Source organism: Neodiprion fabricii, chromosome 3 (genome assembly GCF_021155785.1).
Source record: "Neodiprion fabricii isolate iyNeoFabr1 chromosome 3, iyNeoFabr1.1, whole genome shotgun sequence".
NCBI lineage: Eukaryota > Metazoa > Arthropoda > Insecta > Hymenoptera > Diprionidae > Neodiprion > Neodiprion fabricii.
Window position 1 is genome coordinate 25763394 of NC_060241.1, and position 24445 is coordinate 25787838.

General features: G+C 34.8%; 4 protein-coding genes across 5 annotated transcripts; 2 read left to right on the forward strand and 2 right to left on the reverse strand.

The window, feature by feature from the left end:
- Positions 1-257: 257 nt before the first annotated feature.
- LOC124179030 (1-acyl-sn-glycerol-3-phosphate acyltransferase alpha) lies at positions 258-5179 on the forward strand. Of its 2 annotated transcripts, XM_046562992.1 has the most exons (5): positions 258-442; positions 667-916; positions 1460-1775; positions 1931-2096; positions 2294-5179. In XM_046562992.1, exons 2-5 carry the CDS (start codon positions 864-866, stop codon positions 2458-2460), a joined length of 702 nt encoding a protein of 233 aa, XP_046418948.1. In that variant the 5' UTR covers positions 258-442; positions 667-863; the 3' UTR covers positions 2461-5179. The 2 variants fall into 2 exon arrangements, with proteins under 2 accessions (XP_046418948.1, XP_046418947.1); XM_046562991.1 differs by lacking the exon at positions 667-916 and having other exon boundaries at positions 422-606.
- A 262-nt stretch (positions 5180-5441) lies between these two features.
- On the reverse strand, positions 5442-6961 carry LOC124179031 (calcyclin-binding protein). The gene is made up of 2 exons (XM_046562994.1): positions 6755-6961; positions 5442-6490 (listed from the first exon to the last, which is right to left on the reverse strand). Exons 1-2 carry the CDS (start codon positions 6776-6778, stop codon positions 5822-5824), a joined length of 693 nt encoding a protein of 230 aa, XP_046418950.1. The 5' UTR covers positions 6779-6961; the 3' UTR covers positions 5442-5821.
- Positions 6962-13789: 6828 nt separating this feature from the next.
- LOC124177859 lies at positions 13790-16693 on the forward strand. Its single transcript, XM_046560737.1, has 2 exons — positions 13790-14012; positions 14448-16693. The coding sequence occupies exons 1-2, from the start codon at positions 13895-13897 to the stop codon at positions 14906-14908; spliced, it is 579 nt and encodes a 192-aa protein (XP_046416693.1). The 5' UTR covers positions 13790-13894; the 3' UTR covers positions 14909-16693.
- Positions 16694-16812: 119 nt separating this feature from the next.
- Positions 16813-20598, reverse strand: LOC124177858 (target of rapamycin complex 2 subunit MAPKAP1). The gene is made up of 7 exons (XM_046560736.1): positions 20417-20598; positions 20030-20170; positions 19219-19499; positions 18480-18649; positions 18028-18321; positions 17687-17928; positions 16813-17524 (listed from the first exon to the last, which is right to left on the reverse strand). The coding sequence occupies exons 1-7, from the start codon at positions 20487-20489 to the stop codon at positions 17322-17324; spliced, it is 1404 nt and encodes a 467-aa protein (XP_046416692.1). The 5' UTR covers positions 20490-20598; the 3' UTR covers positions 16813-17321.
- Between the last annotated feature and the right edge of the window lie 3847 nt (positions 20599-24445).

Below are 24445 nucleotides of genomic sequence, written 5' to 3' on the forward strand. Positions count from 1 at the left end.
ATTAGGCGGTATAAAAATGCGTCACCTTGTTAATGTTCTGTCTTTTGACCATAACTACGTTTGATCCTTGGCAGAGTCCATTTTGGTTAATTTGATGATTCGTTTACATTGTACTATTTACGATAAAATTCTGCTATAAAAATATATTTTTCACTAAATTCTCTGCTAGCCGCTTAAATTCCAAATTTGCCCGCCAAGCGCTTGCCAGAATCCGAATAATCCGCTAAGTTGGCAACACTGGTTCGGCTGGCAATGCAACACGTAAAATTTGTTCCGTTTTTCACAGTTGTCACCTTGGCACTTCAATCTCCCGTCCTGCGCGTAAAGGGGCGTGGTTAGCGAGCTCTTGGCACACCATGTAATCCTTCCACCATGTCTCGGAGTAAGATTAATGTGTGAACCGGTATTTTAGCAAGAAACAATGGCACCGTCTTGTTTAGAAGTATTATTAGTATTGTTTATACTTGTTCTGCCATTTCTCTATGAAACAAGCAAAAGTTTTAGATATTACTTCAAGTTTTTGATGTATTATGGTATCGTAATGGCAAATGCAGTGATGGTTATACCAATTATGATGTTTCGCCCGGGAGACGTCAAAAATCTATTGTTAGTATTCACTGTTAATATATGTTCACCTGTATTTATTTTTATTTATTTTCTCCGTAGACACAGTTTTTGTGGAACGTTCGTCGGTGACAAGTGACGTCGTTATTCAAAGTAATTTTCTTCGTAATTCAACACTCACACACACGACACTCGTACGCAAAAATAGTGTTTTCCCTATTGGTGTCTGCGATTTTGTCCCAAGTGACGCCGAGGTGGCGTTGATAGGGGATACTTTGTTTAGAACAATAAATACACATATGGTGGCGTTATATGATTTTTCAATACGGAACGCTCTATCGTCTTTTTTAAAGTAGGTATATTTTTTTACCGACAACGAACGGAATTAAATACAAACTATTTTTAATACTAATACGTACATCATTTTTGAACCATTACATTTAATGAATTACAAATCATACGAGTACACCTCACCCAAAATCATAGGTATCATGAACTGGACAGAGAAAACCTAAATCACAAGTCGTATCACGTCTTTCTTTTATCATTAATTGTAATATTGTTGACCAGTAGCATGTTTGAGTTGTTTTCAAATAATTTTCACTACGCAATAATTAATTACCATGTATAGTCATAGATCTGTAAATTGTTATACATTACATGTAGGCAAAATTTTTCTTTCTTAGATTTTGAATTTAGTTATTTGTTACATTATTTATTTATTCGTTTTTTTTTTAAATATTTTTTCTTTAAACATACTAGTAAAATAATTGACATAGCTTAGAGAACAGATAACGCTGCACCATTTACATTCATTCATATAACTAACAAAGTATTTATTTTTATTTTGCACGTCCAGCAACTTTACTTTTAATAATAAGTTTTATATTTTTAGACTGGCGTCGTCAGTATGCCATCACGTTAGCACTTTGCTTGGCCTTCGTTGGGAACTTCGTGGTCGTGAACATTTGGAAAAAGAACAAGCCTGCATCATTGTAGCAAACCACCAGAGCTCTTTAGATATTTTAGGCATGTTTGATATATGGCCAATAATGGATAAATGTACCGTAGTTGCTAAAAAAGAAATATTCTATGCTTGGCCGTTTGGTCTTGCAGCATGGTTGAGTGGTCTAATTTTCATAGATAGAATGAATTCGGAAAAGGCTCGCTCTGTCATTAATACGGCCACAAATCACATCATAGAGCAGAAGGTAAACAAAAATGCAATCTTGAAATTTGTATTATTCTAATGTAGTTTTTCTTGTTTTCCACGATTATAACTAGATTATTACTATTTATTATTCCTTACTCTTGCTTTATAATCAAGTATGTACAACATATCTAAAATTTATTCCTTACGTAACAGATTAAATTGTGGGTATTTCCCGAAGGGACAAGACACAACACCGGCGAAATACATTCCTTCAAAAAGGGTGCATTTCACGTTGCCATAAGCTCTCAGTTGCCCATTTTGCCTGTTGTATTCTCATCATATTATTTTTTATCGGCGAAAGACAAACGATTCGATCCAGGTAAAAAAAAGTTTCATTACCAAATTTTTCACGTAACACTAAACAATTTTAACACCCAGCTCTAATAACCAACATAATCCATCATACTAATATCTACATTTTCCGAATCATGATAAAAAAATGATTCATGAATATGCCACACTTGAAAAGTGTTCCAACTAATTTGTAAATAATCAAATATCTGGTTTTAATCGAAGGACGTGTTGTTATAACAACATTACCACCAATATCTACCAAAGGTTTGGGTAAAGCCGATATTGAAGCTTTGATGAATAAAACAAGGAAAGCTATGGCAGAAGTGTTCCACGCTACAAGCCTGGAAGTGCAGGCTTCATGCTCATCCAATAAACGACATGTGAAATGAAAAGGTTGAAATATTAATTTTTTCTAATTATGCAAAATAAGTCAATTTTTAGGGAATATTTTTGTTTACACCCAAGTTATTTGCGAAAAATAATTATTCATGTACAATTTACTTGAGACCAAAGGTTACATTCTTTCTGAAGAATTCAATTATATTACCAAGAGAAAGATGGTACCCTATCTTTTGTAGTTTGATAAGTTAGTCTTAGGTTATACACAAATGACTTAGAAAAAGACTTGAGTACTCTTCGTTGCTTCGGGTTGATATGTTCCTAAATCAATTATAATATTCTCATACTTCTATAAAACTTTGGACTTATGATTTAGTATCATGTGTATGAATATAGTCAAGATAGAGGATTCTCTAGATTTAGAGTGAACCCCATTTATCTCAGGTCCAAAAAATACAATGTTAAGTGTTTCACAAAAGCAACCAAAGAATAAGAATCTAAGCTTCTGATTAGTACTATAATTTTCAAACTTGCGTAATCTTAGATAAACAATATAATGATTTTTCATTTTAGATCATTTTTATATATAACTTGCATAGTTCTGTCAAACTTTACAATGAATGATTTCAATTCGCTATAGTATAGTCGCAATATTAAAAAGCCATCACCAAGTCGTTTGTAATTTATTATACAGTATATTGCTAATCGGATAAGAACAGTGGTTATTGAAAGGAACATGGGAAGTTTCAGTATTTTATTTATTTATTTTAAATGCGGGAGGAGAAAACCTTTACAATTTTCAAGAGAAATATTCTTGCCTTCGATATAGTAAATTTATTTCCACAAAGGTAATTGCTGAAATTGTTAAAATTATAGCTTTTGATATTGTTCAAATACAATAACTCTGTTAAATTGATTATTATATTTATGTCGCTTGTTAAAACAGTATTAATTGATACATTAATTAATCAAAAATTAATTACAGTATCGAAAAATGAGTGAAAATTTTCATTTTGCCATTTTCAAATGAGTTTAAAAACCAACGTTTTCTTAGGGTTATTGCTTGTAAATTATTTACGTAACTAGTCTGTATAATTTTGATTTTCTGCCAAGAAAGTGAATGGCTAATACTTGTTTTTAGTACGTGGAGTACAGATTTATTTTTTTTAAATTAAGGATTAATAATTTTTGTAAGTGACGTATATACAATTCATGTAACTCTTATGACAACGGAGGCATTCCATTTTTAAGTAGTTTCATTTTAAATCAAGGTTGCTAGCAACTTAACAATGATTGTGTATAAAAATGAAAACTGACCTCAAATGTGCCAACGCCAGGCTAGTTATTTTATTTAGTTTATTTTCACAAATAATTTGTGATTCCAGGTATAAAATTTCTAAAATTTTGTTTTCCTGTAGAATAGATCAATATTACTAATGGTAGGTTATTTAGAATGAAATACAGCTTCACATAAATAAAGTGAAGTTGAAAATGGTCTATGGAACAATTTGACAAATCGAAAGATGTGAATACAATATACATACACGCATGTCTGTGTATTTGACGTGTTATTTTAATTAGCAGACTATAAAATAATGAAAATGTTTAATAAAACATAAACTATCTCAAAATGGGGCAAAAATCTACGTCCATAGCATGTACCTCAAGTTTAAAAGATCCTGTTCAAACCTAAAACTTCGGTCTTTGGTTATTTTGCAAGGTGACCACTAAAAATAGCAGAACAGAATGAGGTTGAAGTTAGTAACGCTAATGTAATGAAATATTAGAAAAAGTTCATTACTTTGCAATTTCAAAACAGTTTTGAAATAGAAGGTTTTTCAAAATATGAGCACGTTATGCCATGTTAGCGCTTAATAAATTTCGGATATTCTAAAGTTGCAAAAATAACTATTTTCATATCAAGGGTGGTGATCGTCGCACACGAGGGATGGCGAAACCGGCCCGAGTATTGCTCGATCACATGAAGGGTCTTATAGTTGTATGCCCTTGACACGAACAATATTTTTTATTATAGTAGGTGTCATATGTACAGGAGAACATTTATCTTCCCTGGCGTAGAGTTGGATGTTTCCCCTCCTAGTAGGCGACAAGTATGGGAAAATGTTCATGTTACGACTTTACACCCGCAAAAAATGATGGTTTTCCCGTACGCCTTTTATAAAGAAAAAGAATTTTTCCTAAATATGAATTGTTACGATTACTTTACTTAACTTCAACTTCATCGAAAAGATTTCCTGATTTTCTGTGACGAAATTATTATTTTTCCCTGACTGAAAATCAAAGTAATAGTGCGAATGCGAATATCTGATAAATGAAGTCCCGAATTAATCGGTGCTCTATTCGAAGGTCATGAAATACAGCATGGCGAAAAAACTTGAAATTTTATTTCATGGGAAAAACTTCCTTTTTGTCGCATTACATCGCCATAACATGCCCTGACCATATTTCAAATTTCTTGACTTTTCTCGGACTTTCCGGTTTTTCCTGACTAGTAGCCACCATGTCTTGAATTGCGAATTTTTTTTATAAATCTGAACAGTGGTCTGAAAATGTAATTACACATAGGTATTTACATCATAAAAATATGAACGGTCGAACAGGATTTTAGTTTTTCTAGCTCTGTTAGATTGCGGAACAAAATACCATACTGCATCTATGTATTTTGTAAATTCCAATTACACTAGCCATTAATTATACACCGAAGCGAATTGTATTTATTTGAAAACAAATAAAATCGCAAATTTAGAAGAACTACCAATTTCTATTCCTTTAGCAATAAATTATTTAAGTATTCGAAACCATACCGCTGATAACAAAAATTTGTAATTATCAAACTAAAGTAAAAAGGAAGTTATTTTAAATCCTCTAACATAGTTCTGCTGCTTTAAATTGCCCGTGTGTATCATTAAAATTTTGCATTTCTATAGGATTTAAGTGGTTGAATGCTGTCTGTGGCTCATGATCAAAGGAAGATACAATAATACTCTCGGGGATATTAAAAACAAGGCGATTATAATTTTATAATTTATTTATTGTATTTGTCTTCTTCAAGGTTACATATTCCTACACAGCAGAAACATATATTTCGCGATGCTGAATAAATGATAGTTATGATCATTAGAAAACCGATAAGAGCTTATACTGCAAAGCGGTATACATTCAGAGAATCTCTAGTGCAAGGTCAACCTCTGAACCACGCGCACACTGCCAGTGCCAACACATGATCAAGTTTTCGATCGTAGCGTGTGTCCGCTACGCTTGGCTCATGTCAAAGTTGTGCGTGGGCACGTGGCTAAGAGGTTACTCTTTCACCAGAGAATCCCTGTATATTATGAAATCTTAATTTCTATAGTATATAAACATAAGTTTATGACATTAACAATATATCATTCAAAGAGGTGAAACAGAAGGCAGGCCGGATGTTCGTTTGTCTTGACTTTCGGTCCATGCTTTTGCGATCGTTCTCTTCATATCGTCATCACCCTCATCATAAAACTTCTTCATAAGACTCATCAAATTTGAGCTTGGGTCACTATCCTCACTCATTTCAGGCACTGCTGGTGTCTTAGATTCTTTTATTCTTTTTTCAACACCAGTAACATGGGACCAATTCTTAGGTGATTTTTTAGCCAAAAATATAGCAATCATATCAGTTTTAACTTTTGTATAGCTTTGTTCAGGAATTATTTCTTCACATAAATTGTTAATAGGAAGCTGATAATTTCGACTGTCCAATCCTAAGACGCGAAGATCAATAGATCTCTCCATGAAATCGCAGTATACCGCTTCTTTTGGTAAAGATTGAACATTCTTTAATGTAATGTATATTTTTATAAACTTTTCTGACTGATCCCATGCATAATTGTTCAGTTTAACTTCATAACATTTGTTACCAAACATTTGTGTTGAAGTTGGTTTAGTTTCCAGGTTTTGGTTTCCTTCTAAGTGCTTAGACAATTCTGTTTGAAGTTTTCGTAGCTCCAATGTGAGAATATCCTTTGTCTTTTGTCGAGTTGCTTGTTCCATAAACTTATTTAGCTCCTCGATATCCAGTTTGATCTGTAATGTTGATCATTTTTAACAGAGAATTCTCACAGAAAGTTTACCCAATGTGTAAAAATGTTCAAATCAAATTTTTGGTTGAATATGTTGATCAAGTTTTTTTTTGTTTGGGAATTAAATTGTATGTTCACATATTAAATTCACAATGATACAAATGTCACGAATTTGACAGATCAAAACCGAATCCCGTAGAACATTCTACGAACTTTAAGCTTTGTCGGAGTTTTTGAGATAAATTAGGATCGTAGGCTGTGCACTTACTTCATCGATTTTAGACGGTGACATTTCGTTTTCGAACTGATATCAAAGTCGAGTAAAACTTCTTAAATTGTCTTCGTTAGCAAGATTTTTTCTTCAAATTGCGTGATTAGATTTTCTACGTTTCACGTTGCTTCAAGTTCCAATGCCTTACACCATATACCATAGTCTTGAAACACAGGCAGTATACAGTACGGTCTTGCAGGTATACAGGCTTAGAAACGAATCCTCATTTCAATGAAGACATGTGACACCGTTACGAGCTCTGAATATTCTTTTCGATCGCCGCCACACGCGTCGCTGCGGTCTAGTAGTATCTTCTACCGACGGTCTTCTCAGTGTTCCCCCCTTGCCCCTGTAACACACGACCAGCGGTACAATTTTTTTCTTTTCTATTTCATAATCCCCACTAACCACGGTCAACTGTAGTACGAGAATCTTGCGAGAAACCAGACTACTAGATAACATGATTGTAACTATAATCTCACCTATCCAAAAGTATTATTTACATGTATTACAGTTTACTACGGAAACCCCCTAGATAAGGTTTTCCGGGAGAACAGTAAGAGCATATAGATTAATACGAATTTAGTCAACAAAACATTAATGTAATATAATATAACTAATGAAATTGTTTACAGTTCGTCTATAGATGATTCTAGTGCAGTTAGAAGTATTTGATAGTTGACCAATTTTTTTTAAGAACATAATAAATTCTATGTATATCTAACCGACAATCATATTTAAAGTTTAATATTTTCAATAAATTCCGTAACATATCAATAGAGAATAATTTTTAGGGCAATAATTTATTATTGCAATTGTTTGATAGCTAACCAGTTCTTCTGTTTATTAAGATTATAAAATTACTAAGTTGAGGTTATCATGTCATTATTGGGCGACAGCCCCCTTCCGCGTTTTTCGTACAGGATGCAGGTGTGTGCATGTTTCAATCATGTCTCTGTCATATGTAGGCTAATCTATATTCTTTGGGCTGCGTATAACAATAGGCGCGGTGTGCCCGTAACGCCGAAGGTGGCGATCTCAGCCCAACGGTTCGAAAAAGTTCGGCCTGCATATGACAAGGGAATAACCTAGGGGCATGACCGAAACCGTTGTTGACTGAGGGTATACACCGTAAGTGGTCAGAGAATTCAAATTTCGCCTGACGTCGCATGTTACGGTAATACTGTAAACATTAGGTCGCGTTGTGCATAGTTTACGTAGTGTTTTCACCCGGCTATTGAGATCATAGAGATATTTATATAAAATAGAGCGTAAGCTACGGCGTAAGCGTCCCATGAACAGGTTGGATCGGTTCTCGAAGGACAGAAGATCATAATTCCCCCACCCTCTCTATTGCTCTACCTGCGTAGTGGGGGCCACGAGAGGGGAAAAACAGCTAGGCAGGCGCGTGCAGCTACCCCCACTCCATCGGAAAGACATCTTTGGTAGGATAGGGGGGGGGAGGGGAGGAGTTATTATCTTCCGTGTGTCAGAGCACCGATTTAAATCTCGTCCGTGCGTCGTGCGGCATCAGTCGTTCTCGAGGAATCAAACTGAAATCACGTAATTTCGGGATCAGTTCAACATTCAGACCGCGATGTTCAGGTCATGTCACGTTCGATCGGTGTATTTCCACCGTACTCATCTGTGAATAATACACGACGAGCCGCGTGTAGCCTGAAGAAAAACCGAGATACTGAAATAAAAACATCCTGCGAACGTTGAAGGTGAATTTCGTGTCCCGAGTTTTCATTGTTTTGTGTAACTTCGGACTTCACTGATGTGTATTTTTGTTTTTGTGCGTCGCGTGTCAATTTTATCATCTTTTTGCCTGATTTTCGGCGAATGCGCAGTTGCACTGTTAGCAAATTTATTCAGTCGGTTCAAACAGACAGCTGCAGCACAAAAAGTGAGTGTAGAATCGAGTGTTATTGCGGTATGGATTTGTGCATAAGAGATTAGTGATCTGAATTATGTGAAAAGTGCGTCGCTTTATCGATATACCTGAGATGCTACAACTACTACATGTGAAAGTGTGGAACAGCCCAGAGTCGAGGTAACAATACTTATTTTAATTATTGATTGATAGTTCACGGTGGTCATTTAAAGCCGAACGAATTCGTAAATATGAAACAAGACATCAGTAATAATTAATTTGAAAACTGAAAAGCCAATTTACCAAATTAATTCAAGTGTCTTGCTTTGTTTTTCACAGATTTGAGCAGAGACTTCCGAGTAACTTTTCCATTTCTCGGCAACGTTGGTGAGTTTGCATGTGTTAGGTTACGGGTATTTCCCTGGGATTCCTTTGTCACGTGGCGTGGCGGTAACAATTGTTCCACAAATCTTCGATTTCTTAGCTGCATGGATAGGCTCATTCACGATCGCAACGTGCTTGACTTTCAGTCGAATAATTATTTATTCGCAATTTATTTTACTGTAGCTTACTTAAAGGTAGTAATTTTACACGTTGCTAAAAGTGGAATGAGCATCGCGACAGGTAACCATCGCTTACTCGGCACTCGCGAGATCGAATTGTGTTTCGTAACTGATGTAATAATCTACGTTCGAATTTACCGATGATGCCGTTTAAGTGCTGGGTTCACCTGAGGTTTCAAAAGTATTCAATTATTCACATTATTGTTAAATTGATAAAATTCCAAAGTCTGGCATAACGTAACGTAATGTATTTGCATCTTATATATCATTTTCAATCTTTTAACAGCCAACAAGTATTGATCAACTGCAGGTTTAGCTCGCTTAGAAAAATGCTAATTAGCATTCAGGATGTTTTAATCAATTTTACCAAAGGTTAATGTACCGATAGTCTGCCAACGTTTACTAAAATAACAAATGCAATATTAGAGTTGGCGGAATACAACCGCGATACTGCATTCTGAGAAGGCAGACTACGATACAAAAACATTTTGCTCCCAACAGGTAACCAACGAAAATGTAAGTCAGTGACCACGGCGCAAATGATGAAGAATGATGTGTGTTGGAAAGAATGGAGAATCGTTTAGGTCGAATATAGGTAACCGGGTAGGTAGGTGGACGTTTTGGGATCCGTCGCGGGGTTTATGCATGTGTGTTGTGAGTCTCTTTTCCGTTGGGTGGTTTCGTTGGGATACAGGCGAGGGTAGGAAGGTCGCGATGTACCGTGATGTTAATAACTTTTGTAATCCACAGCGTCAAATGATCACAGAAATTTTTTCCCCAAAAGACTACGTATTGGAGTCGCTTGACCATATGTAAACATTTGAATATTAACGAGATTGAATTGCCTATTGTCACTCTGCAACCATTTTTCAATCGTTATTCAATTCAATTATTTAGTCATTACCGATCATTATTCCATCCAATTGATCTCTGTGATCGTCTGAATGGGCAAAACGCATCTCTGGACCATCTATCGCGTTCCGTGGTACGCTAGATGGGGAGAGATGCTGAGCTCGAAGACTTCGCGTCGAAGAGGACCGCCGACCGTCACGCCACACAATAATGCATGCCATCCAACCTCCCTCCCGATTTCGATTCGATTTGCAATCTGAGAACAACAATCCGCATAGCAATGTATCGAATTGAAAAAGATGCAGATGTGGATTGGGTTTCTACAGAATTTTTGGGACAAATCCCAGATAATACAAATTTTTTGACAGTTTAATCTGTCGCGCCTTATTGCGCGTAGATTAACCACGAGAATTGGACGCTGCCTTTTTGCGCGCAGATTAATCACGAGAATTGGACGCTGCCTTTTTGCGCGCAAATTAATTACGAGAATTAGACGCTGCCTTTTGCGCGCAAATCAATAACGGGAACCGGACATAAACAATATATAAAAGACTTGCACACTCTAAATGTGCTGATTTTTCAGCTTTTCGATCAAGTTTTTGACGAATAATAAAGTTGTCGAGTTCCACGGCGCATTTTGCGCGTGGACTTGATATGTTTCAGTTATGAGAGAAAGCGCGGTATTTAATAAAAACCGGCGCTCAACGCGCCAGAACAAAAATCTTTATGATGTATAGTTATGGGGAATCTTGGCGTAGGCATTTATGAAATATATCTGAAATGTACAGAAATACTCGTTTAACTAATCGAATTATTTTTGGTTTCAGGGCAACAAACAATTTTTTAACAAATGCACTGAGAACTATAGAATGTTCAGTCGATAAAGATATTCACTTTAATAACTCAAAGAGCTTTTGGTTTAAAAAATTTAGAATATTTTTTATTCATCAATATGATTAATAATCGAAGAAACTAATATTAAAGCGAATATCATGTTGGACTCGACCCATTTTTTCTCAGTGTATGAACTTATGTGCTGTGCTAACTACACCTTTGTCTGTTTCAGCCAATCAAACTTATGCTTGTTTCAGATAATCACTCCTTTGTTCGATTCAGCTAATAGAACCTTTATCTGTTTTAGCTAATTAAACCTTTGTCTGTGTCAGCTAATGAAACCTTTTTCTGTTTCAGATAAACAAACTTCTTTTCTGTTTCAGCTAATCAAACCTTTTGTCTGTTTCAGCTAATCAAACCTTTTGCCTGTTTCAGATAATCAAACCTTTTGTCTGTTTCAGCTAATCAAACCTTTTGTCTGTTTCAGCTAATCAAACCTTTTGTCTGTTTCAGCTAATCAAACCTTTTGTCTGTTTCAGCTAATCAAACCTTTTGTCTGTTTCAGCTAATCAAACCTTTTATCTGTTTCAGCTAATCAAACCTTTTGTCTGTTTCAGCTAATCAAACTTTCTGTCTCTTTCAGCTAATCAAACTTTTTTTCTGTTTCAGCTAATCAAATCTTCTGTCTTTTCAACTAATTGACTTGTCTCTTTTTTTCGTTAATTATATTTTTTATTTATCTAAGCTAAGTATATTTTTATCTCTGTCGACGTATGTTACTAAATCTATTTCCATCTGTTCCAGGTAACTGAGTTTTATCGACTATACTGAAAAATGAGCGTTTTATTTTTTAAGCTTAGGTCTGTTTTAGTTCAGAGTCAGTCATCTTATTTTCACCGATATACAGATTTAGCGACGTAATTCAGAATCGTCATGATCACAGTTTAGTCAAATTCATTCAGCTGTAGTTTTTTTTCAACGGTTTTATAGTCTTATTGCGATTGTTTTTGTGTAGATAGTTTTTTTCTCCAGTCGCTCGTAGGTCATGTGCGGTTTGTATTCCACTGTAGAATTGTATAGCTCTGTCGTATTTTGGTGGTTGTGCTTATTCTACTCCGAATTTGTTTCCATTTGTTCAAAGATTTCTCCATCGTCTTCAGATAGGTAAATGCCAGTCTTCAGATAGGTAAATGCCGACGTCTTACAGCGATTCGTATTTTCGATCTTGGTTTAGTTCATTGTTTTGCGTATTCACCAGGTTCTCCATTTTAGTGATTATCTCATACCTCATAAGAAAAAAAAATCATGCGCGAACATCCAGAGTCAATCGCCGTTCGCCTATAAGATAAAAACAATCACCCTTCATTCATAATTAAAACAACCACCTTCCATCCATTATTAAAATAGTCATCTTTCATCGATAATAAATAATCACCGGGTTATTCAATCTGAAAAATTTCGAACAAACTGCGAATATATGCGAGTGAAAATGATTGGGAAAAACAATTTACCATAACTAACATGTGAAAAAAAGTCAATTGTAATTTTTCGAAGAACGTAAGATCGATCTTGCAAGTATTCTCCGTGGAGTAGGCCTACTGGGGATACCACGTGAAAAAAAACGCGCCTGGTGCTCTACCGCATGCGGTGGTGTGGAAACGAGCATAAGTGAACTTACTTTCACTGGTCAAATACTAACATATTGTAGTTTTTGAAGTGACGATTTTATTCTTGCGTAAATGTAACTCATTGTTAATAAAACTCATGCTTCGATAATGTCTAACGCATGTGGAATCGCAATAGCTTAGAATTTCTCTAGTTTATCCAGATTGAGTTCCACGTAAATATATTCTTCTTTTTAGTAAAGTTCGTTTCGCCATTAAAATCAACATGGTGCACACACCTTTGGGAATTTAGAGTTTGGCAATTCCAACATCTTTCTTCTCCGCTTGACCTTTCGCAGTCGAGACAAGTTATTGTTACAATAAAACACGATATTTGCATACCAAATAAGCAAGTCTCTTGTGAAAAACGATAAAGAACACAAAAAAAAAAACGAAGCTCATTCAAAACTGGCTATTAAAAATGACAAAAAGATCGATGTTCAAAGTTTGTACGTTCGAGATACGGGTGATGCGTCTGAAAGACCCATTGATCAAGATGGAATACAGTAATATATTGACTTCCATCTCAACAAGTTCCTCGTAATTTTAACATATATAACACAACTCTGCATAAAAATTCATAGGGTGCATAAAAATGCATAGGGTTCACTTTCAAACTTTTTTCCACTATTTTGTAATTTGACAGGGATATCGTAGATGAGAATTTGATTACAAAGAATCCGGATTATTCATCTCTACGTGACATCAATCGTTAGTTTCTGATATGCTATGAATAATATTACTAAACAATTCTCTGGGTAATATTATTATTAGGAGTTACCGGAAAAGTGCTGAAATCCCGGATAAAATAGTATCGACTTGTCCGGAATACATATTCATATTCACAAACTCGAAATTCCTCAATCAACACGGGAACTGCCATAAATATATAACAAAGTGGATAGATATGAGTAATTATAATCTGGGGCACTTGATAATAAATTTCTGAACAATCTTATGTTTGGGAGTCAGCGGACAAGGTCGCGATCCAACAATATAATATGAATAGAAGTTGAAAAAAGGAACCTTCATCATCTTTAAATTTTTTTAAAATCACTTTTTGATAAGTAATGACTACAGTCATCCGGAACTCGCAACTGTTAACAACGCCACCTATACTTTGGTCCCATTGTTATTTCTACAGTTTTGTCTCCTTCTACTCCGCCTGCCGTTCTTGTGCGTACCCAAGTCATTGACTGAAGATATCCTCAGTCAACGCCCTAGTAAGTTTCCCTTCTCGGTGTATTCGTTCATCATGACTGTTTGTTTGAATTTCAAAACTCAAATGGTGTAACTGCTCGTAAACTAAAAGCGTCGATGGGGTCAAATTTTAAATTTCGCTTTAATAATGAGTGAAGATAATACTGTTTCCTTTAGGATTGAAGAGGAAGAGACTCCGTGTCGGCCAAGACCTAATCAACGTCGATCCACATTTTTCCGACGACGTTCATCGCTTCGGGCTCCGGGTAAGTTCAGGAATCATCGGTATTGAGGTTACATTTTGATGCTTAGAAATCGTATTTAGGTCGTATGCAATAGTTTTTGTCTTGATAATGCAACTAAAACACTGACACTTCATTTTACTGTGCGGAAGAAATGTATTTCTATATTTACTTGGAAGTTGTCCTAGGAATATGGTTATTTTGTTTCGTGCTGTGACAGTGTAAACCAGAGATGCGTAGGGTGTGTACAGTGTGTTTGTTCTTCAGCTTCGTAACAGGCATTCAGTACCCATTTTATTTTGGAGTTAAAATAATTTGACCTACCTTCACATTATAATTGAAAGAAAATCTTGCAAATAACTTTCACTTATTACAACTTAGAAATTAGATTATAATTTGTCTTATTGATTTAGTCGAAGTGTTAGTACAATTACGATGAGACCTGTTGTATATTCTCAGGTGAGGATGGATCGACGAATGTGTGTGCCAAAGAAAATACAGGCAGACAAGTGGAAGAAAAAATGGAAAATGTGGTTCTGGACGATTCTGAGAAGAAAAGCGCGGGGACACAGTTTGATATAGAGAAATATATAGTTGATCTTGAAGAAGAAAGAAAAATATGGAAGGAAACTCTGCTGGATCGGAAAAGACAATATAAAAGTATTTCAAAACAAACATCAAATCTGCAGTGCTGCAAACAGGAAGTAGATTTGAATGTGTTATCTGAGTCTGAGAGAACGTTTCTGCTTGTGCGGCCAAACTATGAACATATATGTGAAAAAGCTAAAAAGTTACGTATTATGGCAGATGAAACTAGAATATTTTATAACCAAATGACACATTTGCACAACCAATGCATGTTAAAAGCTCGAAGAAGGCTTGATGCACTCACAACAATAATTATTGATATGGTGGACTAAATATTTTATTTGATATTCAATAATGTATCTACTGTTCTATGTTTTTTTTTTTTTATCTCAGTGTAAATGGTCTTTGTGTAATCGAACTTTATATTGAGTATGTGAAAATTATGGCACATAAACCGCATAGAATGATTTCTCAAAAAGCCAGGAAACGAATTTCTCAAATGAAAGATTTTAACTTCTGTTGTTTGTAAATAGTAAACGATTGTATTCTACAGAACTATTAAATTTTCATAGTTGATAATTAAATAATATCGTTGAACATCTTTTTCATTTTTTTTATAAACAACGTTTTGAATGATTAAAAAAAATCTAATTGATTGATGGTGTGCAATTGGGGTGGTCAAAGCCTCTGTAATATTGTCATTGCCAAAATAGTAACAATGAAATAACATACTGCTTTTATTTCGGATCAATCACGACAATCATGAAGTTTGAATAATAATTCATTAAATCAGATGTTCACTTGGTTTTATGCAAGGCAAAGTATTACGTCAAAGGTGCGTGTATAGAACTCAGAAAATACTCTTTATATTCGTCAGGTGCGTTGCAATACTATAGGATGGTTTAGTTTAATAAAAATAAAATGTAATGTAATTTTTCGGTTTGGTAGAGAGGGGGATTCATAGATTTCGTCTTTTAGTAAAATTACCAATTTTGTATAATATTTTATAATTTCATTGACTTGTTTTTAATATACTTTATGCTTATTATAGCTGTACATTATTTTTCTATGTAATAAATGACATTGAGTCTAGGGTGACCATAGAAAATAAGATTCAAAGATACCTGTTTCAGGTTTTTCCAAATTAGAATTCAACTTTTTAGTCTCGATACTATTTTATAATGAGAATTTTTATCATATATGAATACTGAAATATGGATTTAAAAATTGTAGGTGCTTGAATAATATACCAAAAGAATTGAAGATTATTATTCAATTTTTTGCCCAGCTACTAAATTTTGATTACAGACATCAACCTTTGATGACGACTACGTATCTTATGTGACTGACAATGTACCAAATTACAGCACTTTATGTGTCTTCTCTATGAGCATAGACATTAATATTTACGTTCATCAGTAAAAGATTGTGACCAGAATTCCGTCACCAATATGATAAATAGTCTATTTAAAATGCTTTTATGGTTTGAACTTGAAAATTCATTCTGTAGACCTTTTGAACAGGTTCCTGCTTTGTAGTATCTACATTTCATTTCATATAGAAGGCTAAGTATTAAATAATGGCTTCGAACTCAAATCGGATATTATGGAATGCATCATATATCAATTCAATTTTGCATCTGATTAATCAATTGTTTAATTCCAAATCAAGTACTGTTCTTTGAAGTTGTGTGAGTGATGAGTGTGATAATAAATATTGGGTGATTTGCAAACACAGGTATAGTGAAACATTTAAAGTGACCAACTGCGCACGTGCAAAATAGTTGGACTGTTATTGGTCTGGCAGATTGTACCATGGTAATATTACCGCCTGTGAGGCAGGGAAGCCAACTTATTTGAAACAGGGTATGAGATGTTAAATTCTCGAGTATTTAACAACAAATGGAAACGGTTTTATGATGGCTCGTTGCGGTCATTAGTCAGTTAAAAATATGTTTGCCAACCCGTCCCAAATCAAGATCTCAACTATTTGTCTTGAGATCTGCTTAGCTTTAAAAATTCGCGTCACCTACGTAACCGTTATAAATTGGTTTGACAGCTGAAGTTTGAGGTGGCCAGCCTAGAAAAAAAAAGACTAAACTCGCCCGTGTGACGCCAATCTGCATATGTTTCACGATCCCTTGGTATGTATGTATTTATGTATGAACAAATTTTGGTCATAAAATGAATAATCTTTTATTTTATGTACAATTTTTTTTGTATAAAAATTGCTCTGTCTTACCAAAGGTAATCAGCATATTCGGTACAACTTTCATTATTTCAAGTACTAATTCGTGGAATCTGAAATGATGAATTAATTTCTAGTCGTAATATATCACAGGTGTTACAATAAAATGCAAAGTACATGCATTAAAAATTGTGTTCCATATTTACAGCTATCTCAGATTATATCTGATATATTGATACTTTTATAGTATGGATTACTTCGCAAATCAACTTTACAATAATGCTTTTACATAGTACTAATAACTTATCGGGTATATTGCATTATACACATAGAATTCATTCACAACCTCTACCAAATGGTAATTCAGAGTCGTACATGGATTGTATTAGCAAGAGAGTTTTTCTGCCAATATTCAGAAATATCTTCTATTGAAGTGGCATTTATTGCACTCTTTATCAATGACGTGCACTATTCTCATTTCTATCATGGCAACGTTGCACCCTATGCGAGTCAATTTTTTAGGTATTCAAAAATAAACCACAATAATTGACAGAGTTGTCATCTGTGCAAGTGGAAATTTTTTCGCCGGGTAGCTTTCCTTTCTCGTTGGGCCAGGTATTCTTTTCTTGATGTACCGCTCCGTATTTCCAGGATGTGATTAATTTTACGGACTATTTCCTCTGCTGTAGCTGAGTCTGCTTCAAAATCATGATTTTTAAATGACGTTGATTGATGCAGAGAAGGGGTTTGCCCGGATGACCCTGTTTCATGAAAATTGGTGACCATTAAAATCAAATAGTTCTGGGAATGGTTAAATTGTTTTATAAATACAAATAAAACATGCATTCAATGAGTTGATCAAAAAAATTCACTCAATTAACAAATACACTTATTATTTTGTTAGAAATCTGATATTTACAAACCCGTATGGAATTCCAAATGATTAGCATGTGATGTGTAAACAAGCGTGAATGTCGTTTTTGGCCCTTTATGTTCGACTAATTCGCACCAAGCGATGTTGTCTATGTGGTAACTTACGGCACGTTGCCGGTTCCAAAAGCGTGCAGCTCCCTTGCCAGTTATTACTGGGTCAATTTCAATTTTCTCTCCAGATATTCCTAAATGAATTTCAGCCTTTGCTCTCACCTTATTTATTATATGCACCCTGTTCAGATCCAACATATTATTATATTTCCATGTGTTTTCAAATTAATACAACTTGTGATTCGACAGTACTCGACAACGTTTACGCAGAAACCCGTACCTGTATAGCTGATACAAAGGAGCTTCCATAGCAGTTGTATGATCGTCCATCATTGCCATATCTTCAGCAACAGATTTCTGTTCTATATCTTTTCCCTTCGGATTTTCTTCATACCTCACAGTCTTGGGAACAACTGTATTATGACGTGCTCTGTCATTGGGTGTCATTTCTTTCAGCCCTAGGCACGTGAATCCAAATTTGGCAATTGTTTCTCTTGGATCTAAACAAGGTAAATCCCAATCTACTTCCCCGTCATCTTCCGTGATGTACAGCCCATATTTAGTAATATCTGCCCTACACAAGATATTTCATGTTTTAGTTCCAAATAGCACTTGAACAACCTATATAATTATTGTTTGACTTATATAGGGTAATACCTGTGTTGCACCTTACACGAATAATTAAAAAAAAAAAAAAATAATAGTAATGGTATTAAATATTCTCTTACGAACTTGAGAGGATTATCAGGATGTTCAGCAGCATATTTGTAACATATTAATCCAATAAACTCCTGTACTTTGGCTGTAGCAACAACCACAATTTGCATGGGATACATACGCTGTTCTTCGGGCAACATAGACATAAATATTCTGTACTTCTTAGCTGGTGTACCAATATGTTCCTGAGATAATAATAAATTCGTCAATGTTTTTGCATTACTTGAATGTGTGATACGTCTTTTACTTGGGAACTTGTATCATATACTTCAAATTCGGATTTTGATGGCTTTCGCAACCGAGAGATTTCTTTTCAATTATTTGTTCACCTATAGTCTCGAATAGACCACTGTGAACAGCATTCAGGATACTATAGGGAAATATATTTTTTGAATAAAAATGTCTATTATAGTTATGTTTGGTTATAAACTGTTTGACCAACTTTCTTGAATAATTTTACAAAACATATCTGTTTTATATGAGTGGTTCTTGAACAAATTAAAACAAAGCAGCTTTTCTGTAATGTCTGAGAGTGATTATTGAATTATTTTCTAGAATTTTGTATACTGTTAGATAATAACAGTGAAAGCTTATCTAAAGTATACCTTGAAACTGTGATAACTTTAAAATTATTAGATTCACAATCCGTTTCATCAGTGGTGTAGGCAATCCGAGTTCCAAGTATAAGTAGTCTTGGAGAATTATGAATAAAAATAGAAATTTGTATGATAATTTGAGTAGTTGAGAGACGTACACTGCCATCAAATTTAGCGTAGTCAGTGAAAGGATTTTGTGGAAGATTCGGGCATTTTTCCAATTGTTCCGCTAATAGCGAGTGGCGTTTATCAGCCTTGGTTTCTTTCTTTTTTCGAAAATCTTTTCTCTGGAATAATTCGGATTGGATTTCAACTGACATAGTACTCGGTTTATTTTCCCACTTTACATGCTTTATTTCTGCAGCTTGTTTTCGTTCAAGATCCATTTTTTCTAAACGCTGTGCTGTGTTTGAGCGTTGTCTGTGCCCAAATTCCATATCTAAAAATTACATCATTTTCATGTCAACTATCAAAATCACCCAGCAAGCTATGAAGTTTTGTTTGGTTGATTACGATCTTATCAGTGTGCTAAAAAGTTTGGATTCCGTAACTTTACCAAGATATATTTCTCAAATGATCTCTTCTGGTAGACGAAAGAACTATTTTATAATTTGATATATTCGAATTAAAATCATACGCTTCGAATTGCATATTTCTGGGTATTGACAAGTTCATAATTTTATTTTGTCAATGTTTATCGATTTTAAAGTAATCATTGATTTTCCTGGGTAATTTGATAACTCGAATATAAACTCATCAGGTGACAATGACAATCCATACATTTAATCGAGTTTGATAATCCAGAAATTATATCAGCAGAAGAAAAGGGAGTATTTGAAATATGAAAAGACAACCAATTAATTCATTTGATCAGTGAACACGAAGTTAAAGAAGTACAGATATTAATATGTCACACGCTCTTTAAAAACTTGATTTTCGAATTGAGTCAACGTCTTAAACTTATTTTACCCATTTGTATATCGTAAGATTCAGCCATCGCATAGATATCTTCGTCGTCACTATCTTCCATTCCTGGATAGCAGTCAAGGACCCCGTTGGCTTTAAGTTGTTTTGGTAAATCTTCTCCAAGCATTACCATCTCACAGGCACCTTTACAGCAGGAAAAACAGAGGATCGATTGCAGTAGTCGAAATATTCAATCAAATTTGGTTAATTGCGATTGTGAATATGACGCGATTGGTTGATTGCAATTTATGCGGTCACTGACAGCGATGATGTGTTTACTTTGCCGTTAGGCTGATTGCAATGCGAGTTGAAGACAACGTGTTATTTGGCTTCAATTCATAACCTCACCAATCGGTCCTTCCATTTTTCTTAAATATGTATCGAACCTACTCGTGTCATCCGTGAATATAAAGCTGTCTCGTATGTGCGATAAAAGCCAATGCTGGTTGTCGTATAATGCCATTTTTACGTCGTTATAAAACCAGCCTCGAGTCACTTCAATTAGTTATAATAAATACAAAAGTTTACTCAAAGTTTTGGAGTCGCGTTGCTACTTCCTCTGTGTATTGATCATAAACTAACAACTTTTCTAGTACGCTGGCCGGGCGGGCCGTGACAGAGATGGCGCTTGCAGCCCTCGGGAAAAGAATGAATACATTTTCAAATTATCGAGCGATACGTAACAATGCCCACATTCCGAGGGTTCAAGTAAATCATCGTAAAAAAAGATATTTGTCGCGAGGATTTCTATGCATCAACGTTCCGATGTAACTCATTTATGGATCATTTTCTTCAGAAAAACAATTCTGTCAAAGTCATTTGCGAATGAAAGATTTTTGTTTTTGAGGAAAATTGTTCGTAGCTATATTTGATTTGCCGTTTCCAAATTGTCACATTTGAGAAATGAGAAATAGTTCACCGAAATATATAAGACGGCGAAAGGATAAATCAGACTATGGCAGGACCGACTCTATCGAAAAATGACGAAAGACTAAAATTTTTGTCTACAAATTTTTTCGATGTGATATCGAACCTTAGTCAAGAAATTAGTCAATCTTGGATTATGTTGATTTATTTAAATTCGCTATCTTTGTCTCCGTGAGACCTTGACTTGTCTTCTTGACTGGTAATTACACGCAGGAAATGACGATCATTTTTATTATTATTATTAATTTCCTGCTTATCCTATCTTGTTCAATTAATTTTGATTTTGGCAGAACCTATTTACTTGACAGATTAATTTATATTTATAGGGCTGTAAGACATTACCGTGTTCTATCGGCATTGTATAAAAGTCGCTTTTATAATAACCGTTAGCTAGAAATTATTAATATTTCGTGACGCTATTATCAGTAATATAAATCGACCGCTCAGTGGAAAAAGGGGCCATTTCAAAAATGATTAGAAATACAATCTATTTCGCGAGATGATTGAAACATGAGCTATTTCGCCTATATTGCTTACGGTATAGTGACACGGTAACTGAACTAACCAGAAGCGTAGTACCCAATTTTTTCCATTCTCCGAGGTAACCCACTTCTTCCACCCAGGGGTCACTATAATGTGGAATGGAACAAAAAGAGAAAACAAAATCAAAGAATATCTGGGGATACGCCAATGCATTTTATTTCATTCGTGGCTATAGAAATTTTGTATTCTATTTAGAAACGTGGGAGCAGCATTGAATTGTTTATTTATTTATTTATTTAATTTATTTATTATTGACCATGGAGATAATTCCCCTTTTGATCACAAATCCCATTTTATTACAAAAGTTGTTATATTTATAACATAATACAGGTAATAGTAATAATAAAAATTATAATAACCATAAACATAATGCTAATTAAAATATAATAGCTATAACTATGACTATAACTATAATCTCAAACATTAAGCAATCTCAGACGTTTTTTCTCGCAATTAATATCTTATCATAATCAAACACTTAAATCGTACTGACTTTTTCTATTTCTAATAAATGCAAATGACATTTACAACGAAAGTTATCTAAAGTCTTAGCTGACGTAATAGCGACTGGCAGGCCATTCCAAAAATCACAACCCGTAACAATGAATGATTTATAATAACCAGCTGTACGTGCAAAAGGCACTTGTAACGAATTTGTTTTACTTGAATCACGACGTTCTGCAGCATTTGCTTTAAACAATAACTGATGACTAAAAAGACTTGGGCACATTAGACAAAGCGCCTTATAAAACTCACTAGCCATTAATTGCAATCTACGATTCTGCGGCTTAAGCCATCCAAGCGCCTGCTGATGCTCCGATATATGCTCCACTCGTCGAATTCGCAAAACAAAACGCACACAGTTGTTCAGAGAAATTAGTAGCGATCTTTCAAGATCAAATGACAAATTCGTTAGCACACAAGCACAATAATCATAAATTGGTAAAGCCATTCCTGTAATAAGCTTTCTCTTAAGCGCCACACTCAGCTGTGCATCATTCATTCGCATTCTATATAACGCTCCTGCCGCTCGTTTCCAAATATTAGCAATATGCGCATGCCAATTAAGAGCATTATCAAAAAATACGCCCAAATACTTGTAACTTATGACATATTCAATCAAACTATTATCTAAATACAAACTTAAATTATCTTTATTCACATTAAATTTGCATATATTTGCTGCACTGCCAAATACCATCGCTTTAGTTTTTAATACATTTAAACGCAGGCGATTAATTTGACACCAGCCAAAAACAGACTTAATATCTTCATTTATATAGCGAACACACTCATGTAAATCTGCGAGCCTACAACGTAAATATATAACCATGTCATCTGCATAAAATAAATATAAACAATAGCGTAGACATTTTGGAAGATCATTTACAAAAATTGAGAATAGCAAAGGATCCAAAACGCTGCCCTGAGGTACTCCTGATTTAATACTAATCAAATTTGATCTATTTTCATTAATGACCACCGACTGTGCTCGGCCATACAAGTAAGAATGAAACCACTGAACCGTTCTCAACGAAAACCCCGATTTACCCGATGCAACTGATGAAAAGTAGGCATTTAACACATCAGGAGAAATAGTAGGAACGTGATGGACTTGAGATCCTTTCTTTGTTAGCCCAAGGCTGTCTATCTCTTTCCAGAACAATCTGGTCCGACAAGCAAACTCAAATTTACGCTGTAGATATTCACTCTTTGACAATGATAGCTTCCGCTTGAAATCGCGTCTCAGGTCTACATATCTGGTGAAAAGAAAAGTTGAGTTACAGCGCTTTGCAGCACGATAACATGCGTCCCTCTCTTTCTTCAATCCGCGCAGCTCTACTGTCAACCAAGGAACCGGTGGACGATTTACAACAAACGTTTTTTCTGGCCCAACTTCATCCAAAACATCTACTATCAATTCATTGAAGGCATCAAGCTTAGAGTCAATGTCCGAGCATGAGTCAAATAGGTACAGCCAGATCATAAGTATCTACAAACTGCACTGTTTTCCTGTTTGAATTGGAGAATGATGATGATTGTGGGGCGATCAGTACACCACTAATCGCTGTACAGTGTGTCAATACTGAAAAAAGAATTACAGTCTCATTGATTTGTTTTGCTAAAGCGAGTTATTCTTGTTTTGTGAATGTATAATTAAAAAAATTGGGCTGTCAAAACCATTTACGATCCACTACCTAACAATAAGCCTTGTTCGTCAGAGTGACTATTATACTCTACAACCACAGGCCAAACTTTGCATTTATCGAATTCTCCAATTATCGAAGCCACGAGCGCAGGTTGACGTAATAATAAAAAATAATTTATATTTTAGGTATAAGTATTATTAATACACGGATCATATTTCTGGACTCAATATGTATTCATAGAATCACTGAAATTTTAGTGTTCGTTTGTCATTGTTCTCAAGAAATTTCTTGTTCATATTACAATTTCACGAACCTGAACTCGATTAGAAACATAATATGAAATGCAAACTGATAGTTGTTGCAATACGGTGTGGCAGCCACGAGTGGGGTGTGATATTTCTAAAGAATTGCGTTAAAACGTTAAAAAACTTGAAATCTTCTAAGCAGGTCTTCGATTCACTTCTAGTAGTGTCTGTTATTCAGGTCGAATACTTTCGTCATATCCTGTGGAATATCCGGTACAACATTTTAATTACTAATCATTGAAGATACGTTGATTGTAACTGTAACATTAATTCACGTGGCCGCCGTTGTACAATGGCGGTGGTCGTGTCGCATAACGGTGCCCCATTCTTGTGAATTAAATTATCACGGTCAATTAAGTTCATATTCGGCATACCTTGATTTACTTGAATTGTTTCTAATATTCCAAAAATTTACATTGATTTTTTGTTAAGCCTGTAAATATACGATAATCATAGAAATTATTTGGCCAACCGTTGCATAATCGATTCAATAT

Coding starts and splice junctions, on each gene's coding strand:
- LOC124179031 (XM_046562994.1), bottom strand. CDS start 6,778: ATGTCACCGTCTAAAATCGATGAA. Junction 6,491..6,754: donor CACCGTCTAAAATCGATGAA/GTAAGTGCACAG, acceptor TCAACATTACAG/ATCAAACTGGATATCGAGGA.
- LOC124179030 (XM_046562991.1), top strand. CDS start 422: ATGGCACCGTCTTGTTTAGAAGTATTATTAGTATTGTTTATACTTGTT. Junction 607..1,459: donor GGAGACGTCAAAAATCTATT/GTTAGTATTCAC, acceptor TTATATTTTTAG/ACTGGCGTCGTCAGTATGCC. Junction 2,097..2,293: donor AGACAAACGATTCGATCCAG/GTAAAAAAAAGT, acceptor TTTTAATCGAAG/GACGTGTTGTTATAACAACA.
- LOC124177859 (XM_046560737.1), top strand. CDS start 13,895: ATGAGTGAAGATAATACTGTTTCCTTTAGGATTGAAGAGGAAGAGACT. Junction 14,013..14,447: donor TTCATCGCTTCGGGCTCCGG/GTAAGTTCAGGA, acceptor GTATATTCTCAG/GTGAGGATGGATCGACGAAT.
- LOC124177858 (XM_046560736.1), bottom strand. CDS start 20,489: ATGGCATTATACGACAACCAGCATTGGCTTTTATCGCACATACGAGAC. Junction 18,322..18,479: donor CATCCTGATAATCCTCTCAA/GTTCGTAAGAGA, acceptor TATCTTGTGTAG/GGCAGATATTACTAAATATG. Junction 17,525..17,686: donor TCATTTGGAATTCCATACGG/GTTTGTAAATAT, acceptor TTCATGAAACAG/GGTCATCCGGGCAAACCCCT.